The 25,756-nt window shown below is 44.2% G+C and overlaps 5 protein-coding genes across 6 annotated transcripts in view; all 5 read left to right on the forward strand.

The window, feature by feature from the left end:
* The window catches only part of pcdh1g18 (protocadherin 1 gamma 18), a 145,233-nt gene that overhangs the window by 56,592 nt on the left and 62,885 nt on the right, over nucleotides 1–25,756 (forward strand). The window lies entirely within an intron of this gene.
* Nucleotides 215–2,579, forward strand: LOC311318456 (protocadherin gamma-A11-like; the record flags this gene model as incomplete). The annotated part of the gene is made up of 1 exon (XM_084449807.1): nucleotides 215–2,579. Exon 1 carries the CDS (start codon nucleotides 264–266, stop codon nucleotides 2,577–2,579), a length of 2,316 nt encoding a protein of 771 aa, XP_084305933.1. The 5' UTR covers nucleotides 215–263.
* On the forward strand, nucleotides 3,728–6,145 carry LOC311318458 (protocadherin beta-16-like; the record flags this gene model as incomplete). The annotated part of the gene is made up of 1 exon (XM_084449809.1): nucleotides 3,728–6,145. One exon carries the CDS (start codon nucleotides 3,728–3,730, stop codon nucleotides 6,143–6,145), a length of 2,418 nt encoding a protein of 805 aa, XP_084305935.1.
* Nucleotides 8,244–14,742, forward strand: LOC311318459 (protocadherin beta-16-like; the record flags this gene model as incomplete). The annotated part of the gene is made up of 3 exons (XM_084449810.1): nucleotides 8,244–8,471; nucleotides 12,027–14,177; nucleotides 14,716–14,742. 3 exons carry the CDS (start codon nucleotides 8,244–8,246, stop codon nucleotides 14,740–14,742), a joined length of 2,406 nt encoding a protein of 801 aa, XP_084305936.1.
* On the forward strand, nucleotides 15,331–25,157 carry LOC311318460 (protocadherin beta-16-like; the record flags this gene model as incomplete). Its single annotated transcript, XM_084449811.1, has 2 exons — nucleotides 15,331–17,730; nucleotides 25,101–25,157. The coding sequence occupies 2 exons, from the start codon at nucleotides 15,331–15,333 to the stop codon at nucleotides 25,155–25,157; spliced, it is 2,457 nt and encodes an 818-aa protein (XP_084305937.1).

Here is a 25,756-nt window from a genome sequence, read left to right on the forward strand (position 1 = left end):
CACACAAGTACAAAGGGGAGTTATTCGCTACCTTTTCAGAGGAGCAAGTCGGATATATGCGTTTGTTTTACGTTTTCTTGATAACGATCATCTAGTTGATTTGGTGTTTATGTTTTAAACTTTGTAACGGTAAACAAAGTGGATTGGATTTACAATTCAGAATGGAAGACCGACGATATTTTGCTTTATTCTTCCGTATGGCCGTCCTTGTGTTCTTCGTGCCCATCAGCAATGGAGACGTGAGCTACTCTATTCCAGAGGAGATGAAAGATGGATCTGTAATCGGAAATATAGCGAAGGATCTGGGGCTTGATAATAGGAGACTTTCGGCTCGAAAAGCTCGCTTAAATATGGATGGTAGCAAACGCTATTGTGCTATTAACCTCAATACTGGTGATCTCGTTGTGGCTGAGAGAATGGATAGAGAACAACTTTGTGGTCTAAGGATTTCCTGTGCATTAAAATTCGAAATGGTTCTCGAATATCCGTTGGAGTTGCATCGTATATCTCTTCAGATTCAGGACATTAACGATAATTCACCACAATTTGCAGATGATACAATTAAGCTGGAAATCACTGAGTCGGCTGTAAAAGGTACTCGCTTTCCTATCAACGAGGCACACGATGCGGATATAGGACAGAATGCTGTCCAAAGCTACTCTTTGCAAATGAATGACTATTTTTCTTTGGCTGTTCATACAAACGAGGATGGAAGGAAAAACGGAGAATTAGTGATAGAGAAGGAGTTAGACCGTGAACATCAGCAGGAGGTGACATTATTACTTTATGCTGTTGATGGCGGGACCCCACAGAGATCTGGTTCTGTTGCTATACATGTCACTGTGCTGGATGCGAACGACAACATTCCTGTTTTTAGCAAGAATGCTTACAACGTTAATTTGCCAGAAGATTCACCAATAGGTTTTATTTTGGCCACAGTCAAAGCTACGGATGCAGACGAGGGGGCAAATGGAGATATTGCTTATGAATTTGGTGGAATATCTAAAGATGAGAAGACATTGTTTATGCTAGACAGTAAAACTGGAGCGATCAGACTTACTGGGACGATTGATTACGAGGAACAATCATTTTATGAACTACGTGTGCTTGCCAAAGATGGCGCAGGTTTGGTATCCTATACGAAACTGTTGATAGACGTAACCGACATAAATGACAACGCACCAATTATATTCATTAACTCTTTGACCAATCCCATCCCCGAGAATGTGTCACCTGGTACAGAGGTGGGCATCATTAATGTCCAGGATAAAGACTCAGGGGGAAATAGACAGGTCCGCTGCTCCATCCAGCAGAATGTTCCTTTCAAACTAAATCCCTCCATTAAAAACTACTATTCTCTGGTAACAACCAGTGAATTGGACCGTGAGATGATATCAGATTACAACATAACTATCAATGCTACGGATGAGGGATCCCCACCTTTATCCTCCTCAAAGAATATTCATCTATCTGTCTCTGACGTAAATGACAACCCTCCTGTGTTTGAAGAACAATCCTACAGCGCCTATGTGACTGAAAATAACAAGCCTGGCTCCTCTATGTGTTCTGTTACTGCCAGAGACCCAGACTGGAGACAGAACGGCACAGTGGTCTATTCTCTACTGCCCAGTGAGGTCAACGGTGTCCCGGTGTCTTCATATATGTCCATTAACGGAGACACAGGGATGATCCATGCTGTGAGAGCATTTGATTATGAACAGTTTAGGAGCTTCAAGGTCCAGGTTGTAGCCAGAGACAATGGTTCTCCTCCACTCAGCAGTAACGTGACTGTGAGTGTCTTCATAACAGATGAGAATGACAACTCTCCACAGATATTATACCCTGCTCCAGCAGGGAACTCCTTGATGACTGAGATGGTCCCCAAAGCTGCTCTGGCGGGGTCCCTGGTTTCCAAGGTGATAGCTGTGGATGCTGACTCTGGGCAGAACGCGTGGCTTTCATATCAGATTGTTAAATCGACTGATCCAGGACTTTTCACTATTGGTCTCCACAGTGGAGAGATCACGGCCCAGCGGGACATTTCTGATTCTGACAGTATGAAGCAGAACCTGGTTATATCAGTGAAAGATAACGGACAGCCCTCTATGTCTACAACCTGTTCTGTCTACTTACTGATATCAGATAACCTGGCTGAAGTTCCTGAGCTGAAAGACATGTCTTATGAGGGGAAGGACTCCAAACTAACCTCCTACTTGATCATTGCTCTGGTGTCTGTCTCCACCTTCTTCCTGACTTTCATCATTATAATATTGGCCGTGAGGTTTTGCCGTAGGAGGAAACCTAGACTGTTGTTTGATGGAGCAGTCGCCATTCCCAGCGGGTATTTCCCTCCCAACTATGCAGAGGTGGATGGAACAGGAACACTCCGGAGTTCTTACAATTATGACGCTTACCTGACAACGGGCTCACACACCAGTGACTTCAAGTTTGTCAGATCTTACAATGACAACACGCTGCCAGCTGATCAGACACTGAAAAGAAGTCCAGATAGATTATTAGAGGGAAGTGTCCTCATTCTCAACACAGCAGGAGAATCTAATGAGGTAAGACATCACTAAATTGTTAAATCGGCTTGTGGTGGCAATTGAGTAATTAGAGCTGTGAAGACTGCCTATAGTCTGAAAAGGTTTAATCAATATTTTAATTAAATTTCCTTCGAAAACTACAGTTGTTGTTATTTTAGTCCAGTTATGTATTTACAATGAGAAGGCCTCTTCACCTCTCTTTCTTGTCTTCACTATTAAAAGGATAGTTTGAGGGGTTTTCACTTAAAAGGCCTAATTCACTGAATCATCATGTAGGCCTAATCTTGGTTATTATTTGTTATGTTGGCATTGTGCAAAGTCCATGGCATTATCTTTCAATGTTTTAATTATTTTTTGGTTTACTTTGGTTAGGCCTTGACTGGGTACTCAGAATAGACCTTGACTAGATAATTTAGTGACATTTGTTTCTGATGTGTTTCGTGCAATTTACTTGAGAATAAGGTGGTAACCCCCTGAGAAGGCTATATTATTTGTACAATCTCATCGAAAATGCTGGGCATTCACTGCGTTTGGAACTTCTGAAATAACACTCCACTAGGTTTCAGCACCTGGGACAGCGACACTGCCGTTGAGCCTATGATATGGTTGTCAGTTAATTAACAGTGCAAAGAAGGGAAAGCAAATGTTGCACATACATGAGCAATGCTTCCTATGAAACTAGAGAGCAAACACCATGAAAATAATGATGTTTCCTACATTAAAAAAAAGTAACAGTAGATCATTTTCGTTTTTAAATGTGTCGTATAAATATTTACCTGCAACAATGTTGCATGCATTACAATGTTGATTAATTTGGCACCTATCCAACCAGTCTCTTATCAAAGTTGATTTTTAATAAAACAAGATTAGAAAGTTGCAGATTTACTCTTTAAAGATGCATGAATGCCTACATCTTGAGGGAAATGCCAAAATTGAAGGAGCATACAGTATGAATGCCTATGTTATTGTCTGCTGTATTTGATAACGACTCAGGATGTCGCTGTCTACCAGCTAAGGACAGCTGTATATAAGCCTCCACCCAAATTCTCTGCGAACAGAGCAAGTCAGATACAAATGCATGCTTTCGTAGGCAGTTTTCTTGATAATGATCATCTATATTTGATGGTTTTTATGTTAAGCTTTGTAGCAGGAATCAACGTATATTGGATTTACAACTCAGAATGGAACACCGACGATATTTTGCTCTTTTCTTCCGTTTGGCACTCTTTGTCGTCCTCGTGCGCATCAGCAATGGAGACGTGAGCTATTCTATTCCAGAGGAAATGAAACGTGGATCTGTAATCGGAAATATGGCGAAGGATCTGGGGATCGGTACTAAGAAACTGACAGATCGAAAAGCTCGTTTAGATATGGATGATACAGGGCACTATTGTGATATTAATCTCAATACTGGTGATCTCGTTGTTGCTGAGAGAATGGATCGAGAACAGCTCTGCGGTCTGAGGATTTCTTGTGTGTTAAAATTCGAAATGGTTCTCGAAAATCCTTTGGAATTACATCGTATATCTCTTCAGATTCAGGACATTAACGATAATGCACCCCAATTTGCGGATGATACAATTAAACTGGAAATCAGAGAGTCGGCTGATAAAGGAGAGCGCTTTCCTATCAACGAGGCCCACGATGCGGATATAGGACAGAATGCTGTCCAAAGCTACTCTTTGCAAATGAATGACTATTTTTCTCTGGCTGTTCATACAAACGAGGATGGAGGGAAATACGGAGAATTAGTGTTAGAGAAGGAGTTAGACCGTGAACATCAGCAGGAGGTGACATTATTACTTTATGCTGTTGATGGCGGGACTCCACAGAGATCTGGTTCTGTTGCTATACATGTCACTGTGCTGGATGCGAACGACAACATTCCTGTTTTTAGCAAGAATGCTTACAAAGTCAGTTTGCCGGAAAATACTGCGATAGGTTTTATTTTAGCAACAGTCAAAGCTACGGATGCAGACGAGGGGGCAAATGGAGAGGTTACATATGAATTTGGTCGAATATCTGAAGATGAAAGGAAATTGTTTCACCTAGATAGTAAAACTGGATTGGTCAGCCTTACTGGACCGATTGATTACGAGAAACAATCATTTTATGAACTGCGCGTACTTGCCAAAGATGGCGCAGGCTTGGTATCCTACACGAAATTATTAATCGACGTTACAGACATGAATGACAACGCACCAGTGATATTAATCAAATCTCTGACGACTTCCTTCCCTGAGAATGTGTCACCTGGTACAGAGGTGGGCATCATTAATGTCCAGGATAAAGACTCAGGGGGAAATAGACAGGTCCGCTGCTCCATCCAGCAGAATGTTCCTTTCAAACTAAATCCCTCCATTAAGAACTACTATTCTCTGGTAACTACCAGTGAATTGGACCGTGAGATGATATCAGATTATAACGTAACTATCACTGCTACGGATGAGGGATCCCCACCTTTATCCTCCTCAAAGACTATTCATCTATCTGTCTCTGATGTAAATGACAACCCTCCTGTGTTTGAAGAACAATCCTACAGCGCCTATGTGACTGAAAATAACAAGCCTGGCTCCTCTATGTGTTCTGTTACTGCCAGAGACCCAGACTGGAGACAGAACGGCACAGTGGTCTATTCTCTACTGCCCAGTGAGGTCAACGGTGTCCCGGTGTCTTCATATGTGTCCATTAACGGAGACACGGGGGTGATCCATGCTGTGAGAGCATTTGATTATGAACAGTTTAGGAGCTTCAAGGTCCAGGTTGTAGCCAGAGACAATGGTTCTCCTCCACTCAGCAGGAACGTGACTGTGAGTGTCTTCATAACAGATGAGAATGACAACTCTCCACAGATATTATACCCTGCTCCAGCAGGGAACTCCTTGATGACTGAGATGGTCCCCAAAGCTGCTCTGGCAGGGTCCCTGGTTTCCAAGGTGATAGCTGTGGATGCTGACTCTGGGCAGAACGCGTGGCTTTCATATCAGATTGTTAAATCGACTGATCCAGGACTTTTCACTATTGGTCTACACAGTGGAGAGATCAGGGTCCAGCGGGACATTTCTGATTCTGACAGTATGAAGCAGAACCTGGTTATATCAGTGAAAGATAACGGACAGCCCTCTTTGTCTACAACCTGTTCTGTCTACTTACTGATATCAGATAACCTGGCTGAAGTTCCTGAGCTGAAAGACATGTCTTATGAGGGGAAGGACTCCAAACTAACCTCCTACTTGATCATTGCTCTGGTGTCCGTCTCCACCTTTTTCCTGACTTTCATCATTATAATATTGGCCGTGAGGTTTTGCCGTAGGAGGAAACCTAGACTGTTGTTTGATGGAGCAGTCGCCATTCCCAGCGGGTATTTCCCTCCCAACTATGCAGAGGTGGATGGAACAGGAACGCTCCGGAGTTCTTACAATTATGACGCTTACCTGACAACGGGCTCACGCACCAGTGACTTCAAGTTTGTCAGATCTTACAACACGCTGCCAGCTGACCACACTCTCCAGAAGAGACAGGTTGACTACGGGGATAGCGTTAATATGCTCAACAGCACAGGAGATTCTGAGGTGAGCAAATTTCAGTTTGAACATTAATAACAGGAGAAGATCAGTCTCAGATTAAAATGATCATCTTATGGGCATATTCATAATTTGACTGAAGTGTAAGCCTACTTACAGGTTACTTATAGGTTTCGCCTTAAAGGTTACGGGTAGGTGAAGCCTGTCCCATTCATGTGCACGTTTGCTTTGGACTTACCTTGCAATGACAGCTTCAATGTTCAGGGCTGCATTTTTTTAATTCTACATGTAGCCTATGCGTTGGTCAGTTTGTCAGTGCTTGCTATGCTAGGCTACTATGAAGAAGAGTCTGTTTCAGAACCAGAGCTTGTGGACAGCTCCCCTGTTTCTATAGTCAGCCTAGTGGAAAGCTAGGCCTGTGGTGAACAAAGTGGCAGAGAAATCCACAGACTTATTTCAATTTGATGTGAGCTATCAGATAGTCTGAGTATTGTGTCCACATGGTAAGCCCACCTGCTACTTATTTAATGGGTAGGCGAACGTGTTATATAGGCAGGCTACCTGCCATAGCTCAATTCATTCATGTTTATGTTCACAGCAAAAGCTGCATACCAGAGGCACAGTTTAAATCTTTTCCAAAGAATATCAAGAATGAATTAGTCTGGCACATAGTGTTTGAAAAGACAGCGCAATATCCCCCCCCTTCATCAACGTGAGATTCTGAGATGAGGAAACAGTAACGTAACCTTAAGCCTGCGGTGAATGATATGCCACGTCATTTCAATTTAATGAAAGAGGCTGTAACAAGGGCACTATTTTGGTACCGTAGCAAAGTGCTAAGGGCTAAGTTTTGTCTGTCGCAAACCCAATATTTCTCGCCTCCGCCGAGTTTGGTGTGCAATGACGACACACCAAACTCGCAATTGTCATACGTCTTCATTGCGCACCAGACTCGGTGGAACCGAGAAACATTGCGTTTGCGACGGACAACCGTAGCACTTAGCTCCGGCACGAAAATAGGGCCCTAAGCCTTGTTTTTACATGATAAGCCCATTAGCTATGTATTCATTGAATAGGCTAATGTACCATTAAGGCTACAATTGTAATAGCTCAAAGCAATTAGACCTATTTCCACGCGTTCACAGTAAAAGCTAAAGGACAGTGGTAAAGAGTAGACTAAAGCCCCATACATATTTACCAACATAGGCCTATATTAAAAATAATATTAAATTGCATTCAAAACGAATGAACTCCTAGTCTATATCGTGGTTAATGTTTAAGATTATACTTCATAATCATCTTGTACCGTCACACACCGCACTGCTACCTTGAGACCGACTGTTCTTCCTGCCCTTGTGTGTGTCCCTCCTGTGTGATTGTCTCTTCTCTATGTGAGTGTATCACATTTGTTATTCGTATTTATGACATCCCGCCCCTACTGTCTGCCCTTGTGTTTTGTGTTCACTTTCCTTTGTATGTATTGTCCCTTTTTTATGTGTTATGTATTTTTATATCTCCACTGTGAAGCACTCTGTGCACTCGTGCTGTGAAGAGCTCTATACACGTTTACTTACTTACTTATTCACTCACTCACTCACTCACTCACTCACTCACTCACTCACTCACTTACTTACTTGTTGCCTCGTGTTGAGTATCTGTGGTCGTGCTGATGTGATTCTTCCATCGCCTCGTTATGTTCAGTCTCACCTGCACCCCCTTCCCTCGTTAGACCCCTCATGCTTTTTATACCAGCCGACTTATTTTGTTCTCTTGTCAAATCCTTGTATTGTTTGTGCTATTGTCTGTGCTCCCGTGTTTCCGGATTAAACTCACGTAACGTGCATTTGGTTCCTCCACTACGTAGCACATTGACTTAAGTGCCTAAAAGTCTTACACACCATCTCTGCAGTTTTTGTTAAATACACAGAGTGTCGCTATCTACCAGCATTTTTAGATAAAGTCTCTCTCCACCCACGTGTACAAAACACGGGATGGGGGGCCGATCGTATTAGACGTGAAAACGACAGACCTTTGTGCATAAACGTTGTAGACCTGGCTACTGGGGAAAAAAGAAAAATATATATATATTGGATATCACATTTCAGAAGCTCTGGCTAAGATCAGGCCGTCTGGACCTAAAATGGAATATTATGGTTTTTCTATCTGTGCATCGATGTTTTGGCTGGCTTTGTTTCCTTTTCTCTTCCGCACCAGCTATGGAGATGTGACCTATTCTATTCCGGAGGAGATGAAACGAGGTTCGGTAATCGGAAATATAGCCAAGGATCTGGGATTGGACGCCAAAAGACTAATTTCACGAAAGGCTCGCTTAGATGTTGATGGTGACAACAAACGCTATTGTGATATTAATCTGAACACCGGTGATTTGGTTGTCGCTGAAATTATAGATAGGGAGCAGCTCTGCGCTAGGAGGCTTTCCTGCTCCTTGAAATATGAAATTGTCCTGGAGAACCCTTTAGAATTACATAATATAATTCTGCAGATACAAGATATCAATGACAATGCACCACAATTTGGAACAGAAGTTTTAAAATTTGAGATCACAGAGTCGGCAGTCAAAGGCGCCCGGTTTGCAATAAATCAGGCTCATGACGCAGACATAGGCCTCAATGCTGTCCAAAGCTATACATTACAAAGGAATGAACACTTTAGTTTGGCCGTTCACACTAATCATGGTGGTGGAAAGTATGGCGAGTTGGTCTTGGAAAAGGAATTAGATCGTGAACAACAACAAGAGGTGACATTACTGCTTACTGCCGTTGACGGAGGGACTCCACAGAGATCTGGTACTGTAGTTATACACGTCACTGTTCTCGATGCAAATGATAATAAACCAGTGTTCAGTCAGAACATGTACAAAGTTAATCTGCCTGAGAACTCGCCAATAGGATCTGTTGTTATTACTGTCTCTGCTACTGACGCTGATGAGGGGGCAAATGGAGAAGTGACGTATGGATTTGGACCCACCTCAGAGAAATTGGGAGACTTATTTTCCCTCGATCCCAAAACTGGTGAAATAAGCATAGTTGGTCACATAGATTTCGAAAAAGACTCAACATATGAATTGAGCATACAAGCCAAAGACAACTCTGGATTTAACTCTTTTGCCAACGTTATAGTGGAGATTACAGATTTAAATGACAATACGCCATTGATATCTATAAAATCTCTGACCAATCCCATTCCTGAGAATGTGTCACCTGGTACAGAGGTGGGCATCATTAATGTTCAGGATAAAGACTCAGGGGCAAATAGACAGGTCCGCTGCTCCATCCAGCAGAATGTTCCTTTCAAACTAAATCCCTCCATTAAAAGCTACTATTCTCTGGTAACTACCAGTGAATTGGACCGTGAGATGATATCAGATTATAACATAACGGTCACTGCTACGGATGAGGGATCCCCACCTTTATCCTCCTCAAAGACTATTCATCTATCTGTCTCTGACGTAAATGACAACCCTCCTGTGTTTGAAGAAGAATTCTACAGCGCCTATGTGACTGAAAATAACAAGCCTGGCTCCTCTATGTGTTCTGTTACTGCCAGAGACCCAGACTGGAGACAGAACGGCACAGTGGTCTATTCTCTACTGCCCAGTGAGGTCAACGGTGTCCCGGTGTCTTCATATGTGTCCATTAACGGAGACACGGGGGTGATCCATGCTGTGAGAGCATTTGATTATGAACAGTTTAGGAGCTTCAAGGTCCAGGTTGTAGCCAGAGACAATGGTTCTCCTCCACTCAGCAGTAACGTGACTGTGAGTGTCTTCATAACAGATGAGAATGACAACTCTCCACAGATATTATACCCTGCTCCAGCAGGGAACTCCTTGATGACTGAGATGGTCCCCAAAGCTGCTCTGGCGGGGTCCCTGGTTTCCAAGGTGATAGCTGTGGATGCTGACTCTGGGCAGAACGCGTGGCTTTCATATCAGATTGTTAAATCGACTGATCCAGGACTTTTCACTATTGGTCTCCACAGTGGAGAGATCAGGGCCCAGCGGGACATTTCGGATTCTGACAGTATGAAGCAGAACCTGGTTATATCAGTGAAAGATAACGGACAGCGCTCTATGTCTACAACCTGTTCTGTATACTTACTGATATCAGATAACCTGGCTGAAGTTCCTGAGCTGAAAGACATGTCTTATGAGGGGAAGGACTCCAAACTAACCTCCTACTTGATCATCGCTCTGGTGTCTGTCTCCACCTTCTTCCTGACTTTCATCATTATAATATTGGCCGTGAGGTTTTGCCGTAGGAGGAAACCTAGACTGTTGTTTGATGGAGCAGTCGCCATTCCCAGCGGGTATTTCCCTCCCAACTATGCAGAGGTGGATGGAACAGGAACGCTCCGGAGTTCTTACAATTATGATGCTTACCTGACAACGGGCTCACGCACCAGTGACTTCAAGTTTGTCAGATCTTACAATGACAACACGCTGCCGGCTGATCAGACACTGAAAAAAAGTCCAGATAGAATATTAGAGGGAAGTGTCCTCACTCTCAACACAACAGGAGAGTCTACCGAGGTAAGAAATCACTAAATAGTTAAATCGTCTTGTGGTGGCAATTGAGCAATTAGTGCTGTGAAGCCTGCCTATAGTCTGAAAATGATTAATCAATATTTTAATTAAATTCCCTTCGAAAACTACAGTTGGTGTTATTTTAGTCCAGTTATGTATTTACAATGGGATGGCCTCTTCACCTCTCTTTCTTGTCTTTACTATTAAAAGGATAGTTTGAGGGCTTTTCACTTAAAATGCCTAAATCACTGAATCATCATGTAGGCCTAATCTTGGTTATTATTTGTTATGTTTGCATTGTGCAAAGTCCGTGGCATGATCTTTCAGTGGTTGAATTAATTTGTGGTTTAGTTTGGTTAAGCCTTGATTGAGTACTCAGAATAGGCCTTGACTAGATCATTTAGTGACATTTGTTTCTGATGTGTTTCATTTACTTGAGAATAATGTAGTATCCCCCTGCCTATATTATTTGTACTACCTTATCGAGAATGCTGTGCATTCACTGCGTTTGGAACTTCTGAAATAACACTCCACTAGGTTTCAGGACCTGGGACAGCGACACTGTCGTTGAGCCTATGATATGGTTGTCAGTTAATTAACAGTGCAAAGAAGGGAAAGCAAATGTTGCACATAAACGAGCGCTGCTTCCTATGAAACTAGAGAGCAAACACCATGAAAATAATGATGATTCCTATTTAAAAAAGTAACAATAGACCATTTTCGTTTTTAAATGTGTTGTATAAATATTTACCTGCAACCAGCTTTATTATGTTGATTAAGTTGGAGCCCCTACAACCAGTCTCTTATAAAAGTTGATTGTTAATAAAAACAAGGTTATATAGTTGCGGATTTACTCTTGAAATACGTATGAATGCCTACATATTGAGGGAAATGCCAAAATGGAAGGAGCATACAGTATGAAGGCCTATATTATTGTCTGCTGTATTTGATAACGACTCAGGATGTCGCTGTCTACCAGCTAAGGACAGCTGTATATAAGCATCCACCCAAATTCTCTACGACATAACAGAGCAAGTCAGATACAAATGCATGCTTTCGTAGGCAGTTTTCTTGATAATGATCATCTATAGTTGATGGTTTTTATGTTAAGCTTTGTAGCAGGAATCAACGTAGGCTATATTGGATTTACAACTCAGAATGGAACACCGACGGCATTTTGCTCTTTTCTTCCGTTTGGCACTCTTTGTCGTCCTCGTGCGCATCACCAATGGAGACCTGAGCTACTCTATTCCAGAGGAAATGAAACGTGGATCTGTTATCGGAAATATAGCGAAGGATCTGGGGCTTGATGATAAGAGACTGTCAGCTCGAAAAGCTCGCTTAGATATGGATGGTACAAAACGCTATTGTGATATTAATCTGAATACTGGTGATCTCGTTGTGGCTGAGAGAATGGATCGAGAACAGCTTTGCGGTCTGAGGATTTCTTGTGCTTTAAAATTCGAGATGGTTATCGAAAATCCTTTGGAATTGCATCGTATATCTCTTCAGATTCAGGATATTAACGATAATTCACCCCAATTTGCAGATGATACAATTAAACTGGAAATCAGAGAGTCTGCTGATAAAGGAGAGCGCTTTCCCATCAACGAGGCACACGATGCGGATATAGGTCAGAATGCTGTTCAAAGCTATGCTTTACAACGCAATGACCATTTTGCTTTGGCTGTTCACACCAACAGAGACGGAGGGAAATATAGTGAGTTAGTGTTTGAGAGGGAGTTAGATCGAGAACAACAAGATGAGGTGACATTATTACTTACTGCAGTTGACGGTGGAACTCCACAAAGATCTGGGACGGTAGTTATACACGTCAACGTGCTGGATGCAAATGACAACATTCCCGTTTTTAGCAAAGAGGAGTATGACGTCACTTTGCCAGAAAATTCTTCTTTGGGCACCGTGGTAGCTACAGTGAGCGCCACGGATGCAGATGATGGTGCAAATGGGATTATTACTTATGAAATGGGTCGAATATCTGAAGATGCGAGGAAATTATTTGAGCTAGATAGTAATAGGGGATCGATCACACTTACTGGACCGATTGATTTCGAGGAACAGTCCTTTTATGAACTGCGTGTACTTGCCAAAGACGGAGCAGGACTCGTGTCCTATACGAAAGTATTGATCGACATAACCGACATTAATGACAATGCACCTGTGATATTCATCAAATCCCTGACCAATCCCATTCCTGAGAATGTGTCACCTGGTACAGAGGTGGGCATCATTAATGTCCAGGATAAAGACTCAGGGGGAAATAGACAGGTCCGCTGCTCCATCCAGCAGAATGTTCCTTTCAAACTAAATCCCTCCATTAAAAACTACTATTCTCTGGTAACTACCAGTGAATTGGACCGTGAGATGATATCAGATTATAACATAACTATCACAGCTACAGATGAGGGATCCCCACCTTTATCCTCCTCAAAGACTATTCATCTATCTGTCTCTGACGTAAATGACAACGCTCCTGTGTTTGAAGAACAATCCTACAGCGCCTATGTGACTGAAAATAACAAGCCTGGCTCCTCTATGTGTTCTGTTACTGCCAGAGACCCAGACTGGAGACAGAACGGCACAGTGGTCTATTCTCTACTGCCCAGTGAGGTCAACGGTGTCCCGGTGTCTTCATATGTATCCATTAACGGAGACACGGGGGTGATCCATGCTGTGAGAGCATTTGATTATGAACAGTTTAGGAGCTTCAAGGTCCAGGTTGTAGCCAGAGACAATGGTTCTCCTCCACTCAGCAGTAACGTGACTGTGAGTGTCTTCATAACAGATGAGAATGACAACTCTCCACAGATATTATACCCTGCTCCAGCAGGGAACTCCTTGATGACTGAGATGGTCCCCAAAGCTGCTCTGGCGGGGTCCCTGGTTTCCAAGGTGATAGCTGTGGATGCTGATTCTGGGCAGAACGCGTGGCTTTCATATCAGATTGTTAAATCGACTGATCCAGGACTTTTCACTATTGGTCTCCATAGTGGAGAGATCAGGGCCCAGCGGGACATTTCTGATTCTGACAGTATGAAGCAGAACCTGGTTATATCAGTTAAAGATAACGGACAGCGCTCTATGTCTACAACCTGTTCTGTCTACTTACTGATATCAGATAACCTGGCTGAAGTTCCTGAGCTGAAAGACATGTCTTATGAGGGGAAGGACTCCAAACTAACCTCCTACTTGATCATCGCTCTGGTGTCCGTCTCCACCTTCTTCCTGACTTTCATCATTATAATATTGGCCGTGAGGTTTTGCCGTAGGAGGAAACCTAGACTGTTGTTTGATGGAGCAGTCGCCATTCCCAGCGGGTATTTCCCTCCCAACTATGCAGAGGTGGATGGAACAGGAACGCTCCGGAGTTCTTACAATTATGACGCTTACCTGACAACGGGCTCACGCACCAGTGACTTCAAGTTTGTCAGATCTTACAACGACAACACGCTGCTAGCTGATCAGACACTGAAAAGGAGTCCAGATAGAATATTAGAGGGAAGTGTCCTCACTCTCAACACAACAGGAGAGTCTACCGAGGTAAGAAATCACTAAATAGTTAAATCGTCTTGTGGTGGCAATTGAGCAATTAGTGCTGTGAAGCCTGCCTATAGTCTGAAAATGATTAATCAATGTTTTAATTACATTCCCTTCGAAAGTTACAGTTGGTGTTATTTTAGTCCAGTTATGTATTTACAATGGGATGGCCTCTTCACCTCTCTTTCTTGTCTTCACTATTAAAAGGATAGTTTGAGGGCTTTTCACTTAAAATCCCTAAATCACTGAATAATCACGTAGGCCTAATCTTGGTTATTATTTGTTATGTTTGCATTGTGCAAAGTCTGTGGCATGATCTTTCAGTGGTTGAATTAATTTGTGGTTTAGTTTGGTTAGGCCTTGATTGAGTACTCAGAATAGGCCTTGACTAGATCATTTAGTGACATTTGTTTCTGATGTGTTTCATTTACTTGAGAATAATGTAGTATCCCCCTGCGTATATTATTTGTACTACCTTATCGAGAATGCTGTGCATTCACTGCGTTTGGAACTTCTGAAATAACACTCCACTAGGTTTCAGGACCTGGGACAGCGACACTGTCGTTGAGCCTATGATATGGTTGTCAGTTAATTAACAGTGCAAAGAAGGGAAAGCAAATGTTGAACATACATGAGCAATGCTTCCTATGAAACTAGAGAGCAAACACCATAACAATAATGATGATTCCTATTAAAAAAGTAACGGTAGATCATTTTCGTTTTTAAATGTGCTGTATAAATATTTGCCTGCAACCATAGCTTTATTATGTTGATTAAGTTGGAGCCCCTCCAACTAGTCTCTTATCAAAGTTGATTGTTAATAAAAACAAGGTTATATAGTTGCGGATTTACTCTTCAAATACGTATGGATGCCTACATATTGAGGGAAATGCCAAAATGGAAGGATCATACAGTATGAAGGCCTATATTATTGTCTGCTGTATTTGATAACGACTCAGGATGTCGCTGTCTACCAGCTAAGGACAGCTGTATATAAGCATCCACCCAAATTCTCTACGACATAACAGAGCAAGTCAGATACAAATGTATGCTTTCGTAGGCAGTTTTCTTGATAATGATCATTTATAGTTGATGGTTTTTAGGTTAAGCTTTGTAGCAGGAATCAACGTAGGCTATATTGGATTTACAACCCAGAATGGAACACCGACGATATTTTGCTCTTTTCTTCCGTTTGGCACTCTTTGTCGTCCTCGTGCGCATCACCAATGGAGACCTGAGCTACTCTATTCCAGAGGAAATGAAACGTGGATCTGTAATCGGAAATATGGCGAAGGATCTGGGGATCGGTACTAAGAAACTGGCAGATCGAAAAGCTCGTTTAGATATGGATGATACAGGGCACTATTGTGATATTAATCTCAATACTGGTGATCTCGTTGTTGCTGAGAGAATGGATCGAGAACAGCTCTGCGGTCTGAGGATTTCTTGTGTGTTAAAATTCGAAATGGTTCTCGAAAATCCTTTGGAATTACATCGTATATCTCTTCAGGTTCAGGACATTAACGATAATTCACCCCAATTTGCAGATGATACAATTAAACTGGAAATCACTGAGTCGGCTCATAAAGGAGAGCGCTTTCCTATCAACGAGGCCCACGATGCGGATATAGGACAGAATGCTGTCCAAAGCTACTCTTTGCAAATGAATGACTATTTTTCTTTGGCGGTTCATACAAATGAGGATGGAGGGAAATACGGAGAATTGGTGTTAGAGAAGGAGTTAGACCGTGAACATCATCAGGAGGTGACATTATTACTTTATGCTGTTGATGGCGGGACTCCACAGAGATCTGGTTCTGTTGCTATACATGTCACTGTGCTGGATGCGAATGACAACATTCCTGTTTTTAACAAGAATGCTTACAAAGTCAGTTTGCCGGAAAATACTGCGATAGGTTTTATTTTAGCAACAGTCAAAGCTACGGATGCAGACGAGGGGGCAAATGGAGAGGTTACATATGAATTTGGTCGAATATCTGAAGATGAAAGGAAATTGTTTCACCTAGATAGTAAAACTGGATTGGTCAGCCTTACTGGACCGATTGATTACGAGAAACAATCATTTTATGAACTGCGCGTACTTGCCAAAGATGGCGCAGGCTTGGTATCCTACACGAAAGTATTAATCGACGTTACAGACATAAATGACAACGCACCAGTGATATTCATCAAATCTCTGACGACTTCCTTCCCTGAGAATGTGTCACCTGGTACAGAGGTGGGCATCATTAATGTCCAGGATAAAGACTCAGGGCGAAATAGACAGGTCCGCTGCTCCATCCAGCAGAATGTTCCTTTCAAACTAAATCCTTCCATTAAAAACTACTATTCTCTGGTAACTACCAGTGAATTGGACCGTGAGATGATATCAGATTACAACATAACTATCACTGCAACGGATGAGGGATCCCCACCTTTATCCTCCTCAAAGACTATTCATCTATCTGTCTCTGATGTAAATGACAACCCTCCTGTGTTTGAAGAACAATCCTACAGCGCCTATGTGACTGAAAATAACAAGCCTGGCTCCTCTATGTGTTCTGTTACTGCCAGAGACCCAGACTGGAGACAGAACGGCACAGTGGTCTATTCTCTACTGCCCAGTGAGGTCAATGGTGTCCCGGTGTCTTCATATGTATCCATTAACGGAGACACGGGGGTGATCCATGCTGTGAGAGCATTTGATTATGAACAGTTTAGGAGCTTCAAGGTCCAGGTTGTAGCCAGAGACAATGGTTCTCCTCCACTCAGCAGTAACGTGACTGTGAGTGTCTTCATAACAGATGAGAATGACAACTCTCCACAGATATTATACCCTGCTCCAGCAGGGAACTCCTTGATGACTGAGATGGTCCCCAAAGCTGCTCTGGCGGGGTCCCTGGTTTCCAAGGTGATAGCTGTGGATGCTGACTCTGGGCAGAACGCGTGGCTTTCATATCAGATTGTTAAATCGACTGATCCAGGACTTTTTACTATTGGTCTCCACAGTGGAGAGATCAGGGCCCAGCGGGACATTTCTGATTCTGACAGTATGAAGCAGAACCTGGTTATATCAGTGAAAGATAACGGACAGCCCTCTATGTCTACAACCTGTTCTGTCTACTTACTGATATCAGATAACCTGGCTGAAGTTCCTGAGCTGAAAGACATGTCTTATGAGGGGAAGGACTCCAAACTAACCTCCTACTTGATCATTGCTCTGGTGTCTGTCTCCACCTTCTTCCTGACTTTCATCATTATAATATTGGCCGTGAGGTTTTGCCGTAGGACGAAACCTAGACTGTTGTTTGATGGAGCAGTCGCCATTCCCAGCGGGTATTTCCCTCCCAACTATGCAGAGGTGGATGGAACAGGAACGCTCCGGAGTTCTTACAATTATGACGCTTACCTGACAACGGGCTCACGCACCAGTGACTTCAAGTTTGTCAGATCTTACAATGACAACACGCTGCCAGCTGATCAGACGCTGAGGAACAAACCATTCGAGTCAGTTGCTGAATGCTTAATGACAAACTGCTCAGAGGAAGGTGCTGAGGTAGGTGTAAAACTGTATGTTCACAATTAACAGGGGATATGGTTATGTTTAGGTTGTTGGGTTATGCACAACTGGATTACACCTACTTTTAAAGGCGGATAAATGTCACCGCAAAACAGACATGCGCTTTACCCCGCAGTTTACTACATACGACAGGATATTAATCACTCTCTCCTTGTGTATCTCCTCGCCGTTCTGTGCGCGTTCACACTCACTTTTCCCTCGACCCTCCCATGAATGCATATGAGTAGGAAAGCGCAAATTGCCCTTTGATCCTGCGCCAGGCAGAATGCCATTTAACGCATGTGCACTCTGTTCGTACATACCGTGCCATGTAGTCAGGCGCACCGTGCGACGAAATAACGTGCAACTATAACTAACAGATCAATCAATCAAAGCTTTATTTATATAGCGCATTTCATACCCAGAGGCAACACAATGCGCTTTACAGAGAACAAGGGAGGTGGGCAGACATCCCACCCCTACATATTCCAGAGGGAAGCAAAAAAACAGTAATCACCCGGGGGCCAGATAAGTGAGCTGTAAAAATTCTTCCCTGACCCCTCTCAACGAGGCGATCGAGCAAGCTCCTGGAGTATGTTTGTCTACCTAAGACTAAGGTAAGGCTAGGCCTAAGGCTAAGAACATTTATAGAGCAATAAATAACATTAAATTACATTTTCAGAGTAAGAGGGCTAATAACATCATAGGAGAGACATGGCAAACATTGGTGTAAGTCTGTGTGTGCATAAATGTGCCTGGGCCCAGATAGAGGCAGGGTCAGGGGTAGGATCGGGGTAGGAAAAGGATACGGACCCGGGTTAGGGTGAGGGGAAGGGGATCTGAGCCCAGGACTGGTGTCTGTCAGTGTGTGTGTGAGTGTGCCTGGGTCCAGGCAGAGGCAGGGGTCAGGGGTAGGGTGGGGGTAGGAAGAGGATACGGACCCGGGGTAGGGTGAGGGGGAGGGGGTACTGGACCCAGGCCTAAGGCCGGAAGTGGACTGTTGTATGTCTGTGTGTGCGTGTGTGTGTGTTAACTAATTTGCTACGACATCTGCAGCAGACACAGGGGTATCTATCGGACTCAGGGTGGTCTACTGGTGACAGTGGGGCATCCACTGGACCTGGTTAGAAGATAGGAGGGAGAGAGAGAGGCACTAGGGAGAGGGGAGGCAGAACAGGGTTAGTAGCACACAGAGCCATATATAGAGCAATACATTACGTCAAACTACATTTTCAGAGCAAGAAAGGCTAAGAGCATCATGGGAGAGGTGTGGCAAACACTAATGTGTGTCTGTGTGTGTGTGCGTGCCTGGGCCCCGATGGAGGCAGGGGTTGGGGTAGGGTGGGGGGTAGGAAGAGGATACGGACCCGGGTTAGGGTGAGGGGAAGGGGATCTGAGCCCAGGACTGGTGTATGTCAGTGTGTGTGTGAGTGTGCCTTGGTCCAGGTAGAGGCAGGGGTCAGGGGTAGGGTGGGGGTAGGAAGAGGATACGGACCCGGGTTAGGGTGAGGGGTAGGGGGTACTGGGCCCAGGCCTAAAGCCGGAAGTGGACTGTTGTATGTCTGTGTGTACGTGTGTGTGTGTTAACTAATTTGTTACGACATCTGCAGCAGACACAGGGGTATCTATCGGACTCAGGGTGGTCTGCTGGTGACAGTGGGGCATCCACTGGACCTGGTTAGAAGATAGGAGGGAGAGAGAGAGGCACTAGGGAGAGGGGAGGCAGAACAGGGTTAGTAGCACACAGAGCCATATATAGAGCAGTACATTACAACAAACTACATTTTTAGAGCAAGAAAGGATAAGAGCATCATGGGAGAGGTGTGGCAAACCCTGATGTGTGTCTGTGTGTGTGTGCGTGCCTGGGCCCAGATAGAGGCAGGGGTTGTGGTAGGGTGGGGGGTAGGAAAAGGATACGGACCCGGGTTAGGGTGAGGGGGAGGGGATCTGAGCCCAGGACTGGTGTATGTCTGTATGTGTGTGAGCGTGAGTGTAGGTGTGCCTGGGTCCAGTTAGAGGCAGGGGTCGGGGGTAGGGTTGGGGGTGGGAAAAGGATACGGACCCGGGGTAGGGTGAGGGGAAAGGGAACTGGGCCCAGGTCCAGGCCTAAAATGGATGTGGACTGGTGTGTGTCTGTGTGTACGTGTGTGTGTTAACTAAGTACTACAACATCCACAACTGACACGGGGGTATCTATTGTCTGCGGGCGACAGTGGGGCATCTACTGGACCAATGTATACAGAGGATTCACAGGTAGGTTTGAGGCTGCCTTTCTGTGTCTTACGTTCCTAGCTAGTGATTGTAGGCTAGGTCGAAAAGGTATGTCTTGAGGTCTCGCTTGAAGACCTCCGTTGTTTCGGCCCTTCTTAGGCACTCCGGTAGGGTGTTCCAGAGGTTGGGGGCATAGAAACTAAAAGCTGCCTCTCCGTGTTTCTTGGTCCTGGCTTTTGGAACTGTTAAAAGTTCAGTACCTGAGGATCTGAGTGGTCTGTTGGGCATGTATTTAACAAGCATGTTTGAAATATATTCTGGTGAGTGATTGTGGAGAGATTTATAGACTAGTAGTAGTATTTTAAAGTCTATTCTAGAGTTGACTGGTAACCAGTGTAGTGATTTTAAGGCTGGTGTGATGTGTGCCCTTCGTCTAGTCTTAGTGAGGACTCGTGCTGCAGCATTCTGTATCATTTGTAGCTTAGAGATTGCTTTCTTTGGTAGGCCTGATAGTAGAGCATTGCAGTAGTCCAGCCTGCTTGTGATGAAAGCATGCATTAATCTTTCGGTGTCAGCCTGAGAGAGAAAGGGTTGCACCTTGGCAATGTTCCTTAGGTGGTAGAAAGATGTCTTTGTAATATTCTTTATGTGATTTTCGAAATTAAGATCTGAGTCAAGTATGACACCTAGGTTTTTAGCCTGGCAATTGGTGTCAATTTCCAGAGTTTTTAAGTGTGCAGCTAGTTTCTCTCTTTCAGCTTTTTCTCCAATGATCAGTACTTCTGTTTTGTCCTGGTTTAGTTGGTGGAAATTATGTGACATCCATACATTTATATCTGTAGTACACTTGACAAGGCAGTCAACCAAGCTGTAGTTACTGGGTGTTACAGAAATATAGAGTTGGGTATCATCTGCGTAGCTATGGTAGCTAATGTTGTGCCTCCTGATGACACTGCCAAGGGGCAGCATGTACAGGCTGAAGAGTAGAGGTCCTAGGATCGATCCTTGAGGCACCCCACAGGTCATTGGGATCTTTCCTGAGCTATAATCACCGAGGGCGACGAAGAAATCCCGAGCGGTTAGATAGGTCTTAAGCCAATTTAGGACTGGACCAGAGAGGCCAACCCACTTTTCCAGTCTTTCGATGAGGATTGCATGGTCTATAGTATCAAAGGCTGCACTCAGGTCCAGGAGGACGAGAACAGAAAGCTCTTTGGAGTCAGCATTAATTCTGAGGTCATTTACAACTTTGACTAATGCCGTCTCTGTGCTATGATGGGCGCGAAAGCCGGACTGGAAAAGGTCAAGGGTACAACTTGTAGCTAGGAAATCATTCATCTGTTTGAAAACTATTTTTTCCAGAATTTTACTCAAAAAGGGAAGGTTGGAGATTGGTCTAAAATTGCTAAAAACTGAAGTGTCTAAGTTGTTTTTCTTCAGTACGGGTCTCACCAGAGCAGTTTTAAGTATTGGTGGGAAGACACCTGTAGATAGGGAGTCATTAACAATGGATAAAATGTCATAGGATACAGAGTCAAAAATTGTTTTGAAAAAATCGGTGGGGATGGGATCCAGCAGGCATGTGGAGGTTTTGAGTTTGGATACTACTTTTCTCAACATTTCTGTGTCCATCAGTGTAAACAGGCTCATATGTCCATTGCATGGAGGGAGAGGATCTGTAAACGGGATGCATGGCCTTTCCTGGGTGATATTTCTCCTAATATTCATAATCTTATCTCTGAAGTAAGCTGCAAATTCCTCACATTTGGAGGTAGAGAGCAGGTTATCAGGTGTTTTTACGGCAGGGTTTATTAGGCTATCAATTGTTGAGAAGAGCACTCTTGAATTATTTCGATTGATAAATATCAATTTTGAGAAGTGATCTTTCCTTGCATTTCTTATTGCTTTATTAAAAGCAGAGAGATGTTCTTTGAGAATATTATGGTGGACCTGTAGCTTGGTCTTTCTCCATACACGCTCAGATCTTCTGCAGGTTCTCTTTAGTTGATATGTTTCCTTATTTCGCCATGGAGCTTTATTATTGGTTGTGATCCTTTTCAGTTTAATAGGTGCTACAGAATCCAAGGCTGCCCTTACTCTGGTGTTAAAGGTGGTTGCCAAGTCTTCAATATTTCCTAAGGGCCCCACTTCTGGAGTTGATAAATTGTTTGTGGTCATTATGTCTCTAAAGCTATCGGCTACTGCGGAGGTAAGATAACGTTTCTTGATAAAGCGCTCAGTACTACTTTTGACTTTAGGAACCAATGCAGTGAAGATACAGAAATGGTCGGAGAGAGCGAGGTCACTAATAGAGGAAACAGTGATAGTCAGGCCCTTAGTAATCACTAGATCAAGGGTGTGGCCGCGGTTGTAGGTTGGCTCAGAGATATGTTGGGTAAAATCCATGGAGTTTAGGAGGTTGATAAAGTCCCTAGCTTTCGAGTCCGCCTCAGTGTCTACGTGTATGTTGAAATCTCCAGTGATGATAATCTTATCATAATTTGTATGGATGATGGACAGGAGTTCTGAAAATTCTGTAGAGAAGGCAGAGCATTGTTTGGGAGGCCTATACACGGTTACTGCCAGAACTGGGGGCTGGCATTTTAGGACAATAGCGTGGTATTCAAAAGAGGCGAAATCATCAAAGGAGATGGTCCTGCAGCTGAGGGCATCTGATATGGTGGCTGTACCTCCACCTTTTTTCCCACTTCTGATAGATTGAAAAAAGCTATAGTTAGGAGGAGAGGCTTCAATGAGGGCTGCTGGTCCATTTATATTTAGCCAGGTTTCAGTTAGGAACATACAGTCTAATTTACGTTCACATATAAGATCATTAATGAGAAAGGTTTTGCTTGGTAGGGACCTGACATTTAGAATCGCCATTGAAATAGCTTCCGGAGAAAAGGGCTGGCTCGCCTGTCTAGTAGGCCTGGATAGTATATTCACTGGAACGGATATCAGGTTTTTTATATTAGATCCACCTGACTGTTTCATTATGGTAATAGGGGTGCGGTGGGAGATAATTCGCTGAATGGCATATTCAGGTGGGCAGAATTTGTTTATAGAAATATAAACGTCGCTATGCCAGGTCTCAGTGAGGGGCAGGGAATCAAGGTCTATGGTGGGGCACTGGTGAGATGGAGCTGGTGTAGCCCGACCCGCGGGTACAGGAGGTTTATGTTTGGCAGTAGGGTGGTTGAGACGGGTCAGGCTAACCCCACATCAGACGCTGGAAGATCTCAGCGTCAGGTCCATATTCATACTGAGCAGACGGGCACCTGACCTACTAGGATGGAGGCCGTCCCTGGCGAAGAGGTCCGAGTGGTTCAAAAACGTGGTAAAATTATCTATGAAGGGAAGCTTCAACTGGCAGCAGTAGCCTTTCAGCCAGATGTGGAGCTGACGGATCCTACTATATTTGGCATCACCATACCGGGGGGAGGAGAAAGGGCCAGAGATGATGCAGGTCTTTCCTGATGCCTGAGCAGTGGAGATCAGGTCCTTGAAATCCTCCTTCAGCCGCTCAGACTGCTGGAGCTTGATGTCATTTGTTCCGACATGGATGATAATGGATGAGGCCAGGGGATAATCTGTGAGGAGTGATGGCAGAACAGTCCTGATGTCCGAGACCTTAGCTCCTGGGAAGCAGCACGTCCGGGCTTTCGGGACCACTACATGGCGCACCATGGATGATCCGATGACGAGCACAGATGGGGGGGCGGGCTCAGTGGCGGGCCCACTGGGTTTAGGGGACTTCCTTTGCTGCCTCACACCTGAAGGCCAAGTGGTAGAGGGTGGGGGCCGGGGGTCCCCTCGGTGGACTGGGCTATGCTTAGGCCGGGGAGCAGGCTTATTAGCCTGGCTATAATGCCGCTCACTAACCGGAGAGGTGTGGGTGGGCTGCGGAGTATGGGTATGGTACTGAGGAGGGCTGGGTGTGAAATGAGCCTCAGTAGCAGGGAGCCAGGACGAGGAGCTGATGCTAGTATCCTTGGACCTCTTGGATTCAGGCTCGGCCAGTAAAGTAAAGCTATTCCTCAGTTGGAGGGTGTCGTCGTCGGAGTGTTGGGAGGGGACATTGGAGGTTTCCCTTCCTCGTTTCCTCTTAACAGTGGCCCAAGGGGTGGAGCTTAAATTCTTGGGTTTTGCTCCGAGTCTGGGCCAGGATTTCTCACTCAGGGGGAGATCAAAATCCACATTCCCACCCTCGGAAGCCGCCGACGGTGGAGCAGTGGGAGGCTGGACGTCGACATCTGGGTCGGGTAGCATTGAGTCCAGGTAATGTTCGACTTGATGTATAGAGTGTAGAGTAGAGATCCTACCTTCCAACTCTGAGATTATTTGGCTACGCTGGAGGCAACCCGAGCAGTTAGGGGCGGGAGGGTGTGGAGCCATCGCGAGACTCGTTAAAATAATTGCGGAATTAAAATAAGAGGATAAAACCGCCAATCTATTTGCTTAAGGCGATGCTAGCGGGGAGAGGGAGTGCTATTTATGTAGTAATGCTAACGGGGAGGTAGGGCTACTTACTTAGCCGTGCTAGCAGGGGGAGTGGGGGCTGCTAGCTAGCAGTGCTAGCCGGGAGAGTGGGGCTACTTACCTAGTAGTGCTGGTAATACTCACGCGATCTACTGGGAGCAAGGCACGGCCTCCGGTGTGTTGGGTTGGTACTGGGAAGGCAGGGGACGGCTGTCCCCTGTTGGCTAATGGGCTATCCCAGTCAGGAGCTGGCTAGGGCTGGCGAGCCGCGGCTAGCTGCGGCAGCGTAGCTGTTTGATCTAGACTTGGGGCTCGATGTCCAAGCGTCGGATCCAAAAAATCGAATTATTGTGAACCACCAATGTTAGTGCGCGGTTTTTAAACGCGGAGATATGGTATACAAGTGAAGAAAACTGGATAAAACAATACACTTTGGGAGAGCTGGCGAGCGCAGCAAACTTCATGTTTAACATGTTAGTACATCTGCCCCATACACTATATTCAAAAGACAGTATTTGAAAAACTCTTCACTATTCGTATCTCTATTTGTTCTTGCCTGTTGTTCAAGTTTGTAGCATCAAAGTCTATAGATTTAGCGAAGAGTGAATTGTTTCACTGCACTAGTGTGGTAAACGCTCTCAAAAAGGCCACACGTCATGCGACTCCATGCGACTCAGTATTTCAGAACCAGTGACGTGGACAGCGCCCGTAAATCCAAAGTGCTGCTCCAGTAGAGGTCGATTGTGTGAAACAAAAAATCAGTGACGTATGCAGGCTATATGTTGATAAAGACTAACTTACTTCTAAGTCTGTGCTTTAAGCTAGTTAATTTTGTTTGTTAATTTAAGCATGGTGAATAGCTACTATAATTTATTGCATGATTGTGATGTAGGCCTATACAATTTCCTCTAATGAAAGCTAAATGCAGGATTAGCCCAATAACAACAGTAGCCTAATGTATTTCATATGTTGAAGCAAGCCTGGATTAATAGGTTCTTTTGTTTGTTTTAGAGTATTTTAATGGCCATTTAAAACATTAACCCAACCTACTCTTTCATTTGACATGAAAATGTGTGTCGTTATCTGCAACATTCATGGAAATACTCTGTGTGTCGCCATAGACCATGTATGGGGGACTGAAAGAACTCTCCTCCCACAACCGTAGCCAGATTTTGGAAAACACCGAATGCGTCAAGTAGCCTATCCTAACATTAGCCTACCGGAGACCATTTGGATATGCCCAGCAGGCCCTGCATGCTTTTTTGGTTTCATTTTTAACCAAATCAAAGAAACAAGCTGCATGTTTGTTTGAACTAAACGTAAATCGACTTCG

This window comes from Borostomias antarcticus, assembly GCF_949987555.1.
Source record: "Borostomias antarcticus genome assembly, chromosome: 15".
NCBI lineage: Eukaryota > Metazoa > Chordata > Actinopteri > Stomiiformes > Stomiidae > Borostomias > Borostomias antarcticus.